This window comes from Cynara cardunculus, unplaced genomic scaffold (assembly GCF_001531365.2).
Source record: "Cynara cardunculus var. scolymus isolate 2C unplaced genomic scaffold, CcrdV1 Un_Scaffold_2623, whole genome shotgun sequence".
NCBI classification, from domain to species: domain Eukaryota; kingdom Viridiplantae; phylum Streptophyta; class Magnoliopsida; order Asterales; family Asteraceae; genus Cynara; species Cynara cardunculus.
In genome coordinates this window covers 1-9,476 of record NW_020201162.1, presented here as the reverse complement: position 1 = coordinate 9,476, position 9,476 = coordinate 1, and the positions used below count along the sequence as shown (strand labels likewise).

General features: G+C 38.4%; 1 protein-coding gene across 1 annotated transcript in view; it reads right to left on the bottom strand.

The window, feature by feature from the left end:
* Window positions 1-8,529, bottom strand: part of LOC112503155 (branched-chain amino acid aminotransferase 2, chloroplastic-like) — a 51,473-nt gene extending 42,944 nt beyond the window's left edge. Inside the window, exons 1-3 of the mRNA XM_025107223.1 lie at window positions 8,384-8,529; window positions 8,079-8,164; window positions 6,611-6,785 (exon numbers count right to left, since the gene is read on the bottom strand). Coding sequence (XP_024962991.1) covers window positions 6,611-6,785; window positions 8,079-8,164; window positions 8,384-8,509 — 387 coding nt within the window. The 5' untranslated portion in view covers window positions 8,510-8,529. The remainder of the gene's footprint in view (window positions 1-6,610; window positions 6,786-8,078; window positions 8,165-8,383) is intronic.
* Between the last annotated feature and the right edge of the window lie 947 nt (window positions 8,530-9,476).

Here is a 9,476-nt window from a genome sequence, read left to right as displayed (position 1 = left end):
ATTTAACGAGAAATACCTTTCGGCTCTCAGGATCCATCCATCCGAGTCTGTACCATCGAACGTTGGAATTTCTAATCTCCTTCCTTTTACTGCCAAAAAATGATGAGGATCGTGTTTATCACCATTTTTTCCCACTTCCTCCAAAACCGATTGTATTTATTAGCTGTAAATTAGCTATTTCTGAGTTTACCCTTCATCATTTCCTTGGGATCAATGTTACTCACAAAGACGGCGGCTTATTTCTTTCTCAAGAAAATTATGCTGCTAAGATCCTATCTCGAGCTCATATGGCAGATTGCAAGCCTAGTTCCACTCCTGTTGACACTTCCCCCAAAATGAGTGCCACAAGTGGTCAACTTCTACCGGATGGGACACATTATCGCCAGTTGGCAGGTGCTTTACAGTATCTTACCATCACACGTCCGGACCTTACCTATGCAGTACAACAAATCTGCTTATTCATGCATGCCCCACGAGATCCACATTTCCAGTTCCTCAAACGAGTACCCCATTACCTTAAAGGAACAATTACGTATGGTCTCCATATCTCACCCTCCAAATCAACGAATCTTATTGCCTATTTTGATGCCGATTGGGGGGGGGGGTGCCCCGATTCTCGGCGCTCCACTTCTGGATATTGTGTCTTCTTAGGAGATAATTTGGTTTCCTGGTCGTCAAAACGTCCGCCGACCATATCTCGATCCAGCGCCGAGGCCGAATACCGTGGAGTTGCTAATGCAGTTGCTGAAACGAGCTGGTTGCGCAACTTACTTCTTGAACTTCATGTTCCCGCTCGCAAGGCTACGATTGTTTATTGTGACAATATCTCGGCTGTCTACTTATCTGACAATCCCRTACARYATCAGCGTACAAAACATGTGGAACTCGATATTCACTTCGTTAGAGAAAAGGTCCGAATTGGTGTTGTCCGAGTTTTACATGTTCCAGCCGATTTTCAATACGCCGACATCTTCACCAAAGGGCTTCCGCGTCATCTATTCAACCGTTTTCGGTCCAGTCTGTGCATTCGTCCCTACACTGCTCAGACTGAGGGGGTGTATTAGCTGTAAATTAGCTAGCTGTAAATTAGCTATTTTTGAGTTTAGCCTCATCTATTTTAGGATGTTTATTATGTTATTGATCACCCCTAAATGAGTGGAGATCATTTCCTAATTTGTAGCCTCTCAGTTGTATATATATTCAGCTGATGTATATAGAAGATAATAAAAGGAAAACACGATTACTTTCAGTATTATCTCTATTAGATGACGTAGACCAATTCATCTTACTAACCAACTCTTCTTGTTGTTTCCCGATCCTCTTGATCTACTCCAGAATCGTTTGCATTCCTTTTTCTATTGATCCCACACTATTCTCCAGATCGTCAATTCTTGTTGCTACACTCATCGTCGCCATCCTTGGATCGTGACTGCTCTGACACCAATTTGCTATAAACTGATGTTGGAAGCTTGTAATTGAATTGATACCAAAAAAGAATTCACTCCAATTCAATTACAAGCTTCCAACCAAAAAGGAATTCACTCCAATGGCATTCGAGAGGCCATGGTCTCTTCAGAGCAAAGCTCGTATTGCAACTAAATTGAAAAACAGAATGAAACAAAACAGGAAACTCCCTGCCCACAAAAAAGGCTCTTACACACAAGACAAAAGGAAAACCTAAAAAATACCCCTAAGGTCTTATTCAGAACTATAAAATAAGGAATCACACTAATTTTCCCTCCTATATGTGAACCAAACCGAAGGTACACCACGATGACGACGGAAAGGCAATGACTGGGAGTAAAGAAGGGGCACATCAAAGGTAAACCGACTCTTTTCTATAAGGGAAGAAGACTAGAAATTCCTACGGTTGGATGCTATAGACTCGGATGGTTGGATACTATGTGCAAAAAAGGTGTTGCACCCTCAATTGTCTTAGAAGGGAGGAACAAATCAAGGTCGCATTGATCGCCTTTGAGGGTGACATGTTCCGTAACAGCAACTTGACAACTTATAAGACAAATCCATACCACTTACCACTTTCCAATTCCATCACATATGGAGTCACCTTCTTCCCCTGCCACTTCCTTGCATGCAAGGGGCTGATGACCCATGGCATCACTCGAGTGAGACCACTGAGCGGGAGTCGACCATTAACCTATTAGGAAGAGTTTTAGCAGATAATTCTCAAACAATTTTGGTCAATGGCAGAAGGTACACTACGTGAGTGATTTCTAGCCCTAAAACAGGATGTCGTTACTGACTAGAGAAAGCGATTTGTGTTATTGGTCGTACTGCTGTATTTCTGAAGAGGTATTCTTGAGTACGTGTCAGTTTGATGAGGCGATGGAGGTAGCATTACGTATTGAAAAAAATATAAAGTTGTGAGTAAAGGTAAAAGCCCATGAGGTGGGAAGAAAACTGCAAGTGGATTGTTCGCGCTTTTTGATGCAAGGCACTAAGACAGCTTCAACACCAGAAGAATTGGGGAATGAATACCGAAGGTTGACCGATGTTGAATTGCAATAAAGGAAATCGTAAGGGTTGTGCTACTGTTGCAATGAAAAGTATGCCCCTCGGCATAATGCAAAAGAAAGGAGGTTAACGTGTCAGTAGTACAAAATGGTGAAAGGGTCAGGGATTGCAAAACAAACAATGACGATGAGGAAGATACTAAAAATAATTCAGAGGAAGTGCGCCAGAAGGTAGAAGTCCAGCTGAATTTGGTGGTGGGCCTTACCAATCCTAAGACAATGAAACTAGAAGGCTCAATTGAAGGGCATCTGATAATATTGCTAATAGACAATGGTGCCATGTATCATCAAGGCAGTATAACCATGGCTAGGAGCTGTAAAAATGGTCCCAATCCCTTGACAATGCTACCAAAATAATATCGGAAAGGTGCGACACCAATCGGTGGAAATCCGATTTTAAAATGGTGAATTTCATGAACATATTAGCATGTTTACTTTCTGTTATGAGGCTGTAAAATGTGTACATGATAGTTGATGCATAAGCTTGAAATCACTAAGCAATTTAATTTAATAGTTAAGATTGTATTCGAGAGTTAGTATCATCCTATGCTTTGAAGGCAAACGTAGATAGTTCAAGGGCGCTACCAAAGCTGCGACATAGTCGAGTTTTTGTATCAGTTTGTATTAGTTGGTCTTGGTATTAGATTTGTGTCTTAGTATATGCGTATTAGAAGCTTTCATTGTGTATTCTAACTACGATCAATCGAAATGGTTTTATATCTAATAAAATTATGTTTTGACTTCAACCTTTTCCGCTTTACCTTAAATATATTTTCTGTATTCACATATGAATGGTTATGGAAAAAGTGCTCCTAACATAACACCCTTCGCTCGGTCTCGGTTTAGAGTCGGAGACGAGGGTTGCTACACTAATGCACCTTTTACTTTCCAAGGATTGATGAAAAAGGTGTTGAATTTTGTTGATTTTTTTATGACATCCTCATGTACAATAAGAATATGGAGGATCACATTGAACACTTGCAGCATGTGTTTAAGGTATTGTTCAAACATTGGTGGTTGTATGCTAACCAAGAAAAATGTGAGTTTGGACAGCCAAAAGTGGTGTGTTTGGGGCACAGCATGTCAAGCAAAGAGGTGGAGATGGACCCCTCAAAGGTGAAGACTATGCAAGGCTAGCCAATTCCCCGAACGGTAACTGAGCTTGCATGGTTTTTTGGGACTTTCTGGCTATTACAGGCAGGCTATGGTAGAATAGCAAGTCCTTTGAATGACCTGTTAAAAAATAATACAAGTTGGGAAGTCAAGCCAAGGCCCCTTTCCAGGAATTAAATACAGCCCTATCAACAGCGCCCATCTAGAGGTTGCCCGATTTCAGAAAGGCTTTCTTTGTCAAGATGAAGGCGTCAAGGTTTGGGTTAGGAGCAGTGTTGATGCAGCAAAAACGTCCAATAGCCTATTTCAGGCAGGTGTTAAGCTCTCAAGCACGAGAAAAATGGGTGTATGAAAAAGAGTTAATGATTGTAATTTTGGATATTCTGGGATGGCGACCGTAATTGGCAGAAAATTAACCATACACACGGACCAGCAAAGTTTGAAATACATACTGGAGCAAAGGGTGGTGGAACCAGAATATCAGCATTGGATTAGCAAATTATTGGGGTATGAATTAGACATCGTGTACCAAACAGGGAGTAGCAACCAAGCCGCTAATGTAGAAAATTACCAAGAGTAGAGTGCTCGTCATTGGTGGACCTCAATGGCGACAGTAGGAAATAATCAAGAAATAAGTTATGGATGATCAGTTGTTGTAGAAGATCAAAGAGGATATCAAGGCAGGTATTGGCACACACCATGACAATGAGTTGTTACTATACAAAGGGAGCCTAGTCGTTTCCCGAAAGTCGCCTGTCTCTTTGAAGAATTTCATGATTCACCTATTGGGGGTAATGCAGGGGAAGATGGTACCTAATCAACATTTTACGGCTGAGGTCATCTGAGTGGGAATGAGATAGGTAACTGGTGGAAATGGTTAAAAGTTGCGACTTAGGGCTAAAACACCCTTGTTAGCAAAAGCAGTGGCAGAAATATTCATTAACAAAGTGATCAGATTGCAGAATCTATTGTTACGGATAGAGGCAATCTATTTCTGAGTATTCAAATTACAGGAACAAAATTAATTTACAGCACGGCGTATAAACCCCAGATGGACGGGCAAACTGAGGTGGTAACAGAACACTAAAGCAGTACTCAGGTGCATGGCATTAGATCTGCCGAAAGAGTGGGGGGAGTGGCTGTCTTAGGCCGAGTATTGGTACAACACCTCGTACCACTTTGCCCTCAAATGCACTCCCTTTAAGGTCTTATATGGGAGGGGCCCTCCGACACTAAATACAAAGGTGCGGCTATAAGAGTTCAGCTCGTGGAACATATGCTAATGAAAAGAGAAGAGATCCTAGACGAGGTCAAGATGCACCTACCGAAGGCGCAACAACGCATGAAACACTAGGGAGGAAGGATGAGAATTATACAAGAGTTGGTTTTCTTGAAACCAAGGCCATACCGTCAAAAGTCATTGGCTACTATCCATAACCAAAAGCTAGGAGCCAGGTTGTATGGGACCATATCGTATAATAGAAAAGGTGGGTCATGTGGCATACAGGCTACAATTGCCAGCTACAACGAGCATCCACCCATTTTTCCATGTATCACAACTGCAGTGCACAATAGGAGCAAGTGCCTGCCTCATTACACAGCCTGCTCCACAGCTCAGTGACAGCATGGAGTTCAAGGCAGAGCCTAAAGCGGTTTTAGATGTAAAGCAAGACAGAACAGTGGGTCAGTTAGAAGTACTAATCAAGTGGAAGGGATTGAGAGATTTTGGAACAACTTGGGAGGACCATGATGCAATTGGTGACCAGTACGCTTTCACCTTGAGGACAAGGTGAGACTTTTGGGGCGGGGTATTAATAAGCCACCCATTAGATTCACCTATGCAAGAAAGGGCAGCCTAACTAATTGACTGGTAATAATCTTGCAGTTTAGGAAGGTTGAGCTGTTCTCTGGTTGATTCTAGCTAATCACGGGATAAGGGAATGTAGTTGTCCCAATTAATTAGGAAAATTATGTTCCATTTATGTCGTTTGTTTTATTTTAAATAAGGGAGTAGGGATAGGGTAAGGGGCATTAGTTTTGCCATACGTAAGACCTTGGAGAGCCTTAAGCCGTAATTCCTATTGTAAGCATTTGATTTCAGTTAATCATTCAGCTTTGCATACCTAGGTTGCATCAACTAATCTCTGAAGCTGAACTACTTATCGTACAGTTTGATCTAGTTTGATCTAGCAATACATGTAAAAGTTACTAATCTACAGTTGTATGTCTGTAACTATTAAAATAAAGTTAGTTTGTAGAATTGAATAGACAATGTAAAAGATAAATTTAGTTAGCCTTTGGTATCTACTTCCAATTTCACATATATTCTACAAATTCAAAAACTTCCAAATATGCATGTAATAATGTATAGCAAATAACAAAAACCATCCCTAAATTATATATCTACAATATAGTCATTTGACATTTAATTTTGTACTTTTAGTCCAAAACATTCAAATTAACTAAACAAATTTCAGGTGGTGCATGGCTCTCGTCAGCTCGTGCCGTAAGGTTAAATAGGCCCAATCGAACAAATAAATAATAAACTAAAAAAAACCCAAATGTTCCAAGTCTCAAGTCCCTGTGTAGAGATATCCTTCCAACATGTCCATCTCATATTGCAATAAAGAGATACCATATTTAATCGTAACAATGACCACACTGAATTAATCACCGATATGAGATTCTTCTAAGTATTAATCTATCACACCATAATGAAACACCAATATGCGATTCTTCCCATCCATCCATAGCATGTTGAATATAAAAGAAAAAACTACACTTAATGCTAATGATAACCATGCAGTCAATAATGCACCAACCCCAACGGACACAATGTTCATAACATGAAGTGACATGTTCACAAAAGTTTATAAACCATTTGTATTGTCAAAGACACTTTAGAAAGCTTCTAGTGCAACATTTATATGTTCCACATACAAATAAGAGTCCCAAGAATTTACCTGTCCATAGTTAAGGACTCCGGCCGAGGGGCTAATCTCGATGTACCCAAAGGGCACTAATTCACCTTCGGAGAAACTCCCACCTTGGGAGCATTTCGTGATATACATATAATCGGTATGCACAAGCCCGAATCCAAGTGTTTCCCAATCGATATCAACGGATTCACTTCGAGTGCTGAATTAAAGAAAACTCATTAATACACAAGCTTACAAGTATAATAACATTTAAACAGCTAGAAAGTATTCTTACTACATACAAATAAAACAGCTAGAAAGTATTCTTATTTCTTACAACCGACACCACCCAACCCCTCTCACAAAAAGAAAGCACACACAATGTTAGAAAGAGCGAGATAGTTGCATCCAATAAGTTAAGGCAACAGCTTCCAACACCACCCAACCCCTCCCACAAAAAGAAAGCACACACAACGTTAGAAAGAGCGAGATAATTGCATCCATAAGTTAAGGCAACAATTCCAATGAAATATTGTAAGGCAATTTATAATATTTTCTTTTGGTAGAAAGTGGCACCCGTAAGCATACTCAAACATACCTTTTTGACATATGTTATACCCTAAGAATCAGCAAGTCAATATGATAGGTTGGGTAAAGGGAGTGCAAGTGGTTGATGCATGGATATTACAAGGAATAATAATTCGGTACTTCTAGAATACATCATTGTAGAATACATCATTCTATTCATTAGATGATACAAACATTATAAGTATGACCTTGTTCACCTTGCTAGAATACATTGTTCTAAGTGGGGCCTATCAACATTCTTCAATTGTACCAAGTTCATTCTATTCATTAGATGATACAAACATCTTCTACCTAAGATACCATCAATAATTCCTTAAAAAGGGTTTGGATGGTCAACATGTTATGAAGTTTTCCATCCATATTCATTATTGCCAATTTGCCATAAGATAATTGCAAAATCATGTCTTAGAGAGACTTAGTGGCTTGGATGGATATGCCCATCTTTTGTATGTAATTTTTTTTTCTTGAATTAGTTTTTTTCTTGTGGTGCCGTCCCCTTTATTAAAAAAGAGTGTGTTACCAACCCAGAAAACGATCTTTTTTATCATAATCATGTGAACGATTTTGTAGGTCTCACATGGAGCAGCAAATCCACATCTTCTTATAACTTCATAAACAATGAATCTATGCATGTTGATATAAGAAAACTAGGGTAAGATTCATAATCATATTATACAATTCATTCAGAACAAGTACTTGACAGGACTCCAATCCTTTTGTTTTCTTCATGAACTGAATCTATTCATACCATTTTGACAACTGCGGAGAATTTTGATAGTTTTGCGTCCTTCGCGAGTATAACCTTTTATAAACTAATTTCCTTTATATGTTGATTAACAGTGTGTATTTATATGAGTGGAGATATAAGACAACCTGGATTAAGAAAAGAGAAAGTGAGCTGGGTAGAATAACTGGAATGTGCTACCTGACGGCTGAGGACGTTCGAACAGCAGACGCATTACTACTGCTAGATGCAGTTTTTAGATAAGGAAAACGCAACCGATCTGGAATCTGGGTCCGCCGTAGCCATACACCATAAAGAAAAATGGATTTTCAGTTGCAAAAACAATTAACAAATCAAACAGGCTAAATCTTCATTTTGCAATTGCTGATTTCTTTGTACATTTGCTGAAATGTAAGGTTTGACATTGTAGAAATATGTAAAGAATTGGTACAAACAAACACACAAACATAATGAGAAGAAATTACGATAAATGAAAATACATTTACCTTGTTAAAAGGAAGAAAAGAAAGGAGAGTAGGGTTTCGACGTGAGGATAGATAACTGCCATCAGTGGCGTTCCGACGAAGAAGACAACCGGTAGTGGCGTTTGAAAACACGGCGGCGCTCTCCATCAGCTGGGTCACGGTCTAAATAATGCAATTTCAAAAGCAATAGCATCTCCAACAGAGGTTATATAAGAACCATTATTTTTCCTTTTTCTTACAAAATCATTTCTTCCTCGCCAAATTAACAGCTTATACAGAACTTTAACGGTAATCTTCATATAAATATATATATCTAGGTTAGGGTTAATATCAAATGTTAACCAAAGTTTTTGTGTTAACTTTGTTAATCGATTTTGACCATTTAATCTTTTAATAAATGGTTGTGATTAATCATGATAAAAACTTATTTTTTTTAATTTAAAATTACATAAAGATAAGTGAACAATGTTGAAAATGATATTTAGGTAAAAAAATGTATGCAACTCCTATATCATTAATTAATTGGAAGTTACAAAATCAAAAATTCTATGATTTTTTTGTTAATGTAAGAACTATATGAACACAAATATATATATATATATATGAATCATTGTGTCAAATACGAACAAAAATTTGACATACATATGATCTTGGACTGCATAGCATTTATGAACACAATATGAACATAATAAGAATAACTGTTATACGAAAGAAAATAAATAAAAAAACAGGTATTAACACGATATGAACAGCTTGTGAACAATAGTTTCTTCATTATAAACACATTCAAGAGCGATACTTTGTCAATTGGAGTTTTATACATGCATTGCATCCACACCGTTTAAGGTTCACCCCTTGTTCATATATGTTTCTGATCTTATATGTTTGTTCACCCCTTGTTCAATAGTACCGTAGAAATATCGTAGAAATATGAAAACATTATGAACGAGTGATGAACATGAACAATAGTACCRTAGAAATATCGTAGAAATATGAACACAGTATGAACGAGTGATGAACATGAACAAGCCACATAGTGAGAGATTATCGTAGAAATAGTATGAACACATAACATATATGCTATGAACACGTGGTGCAATTAAAGGAAAAAAAC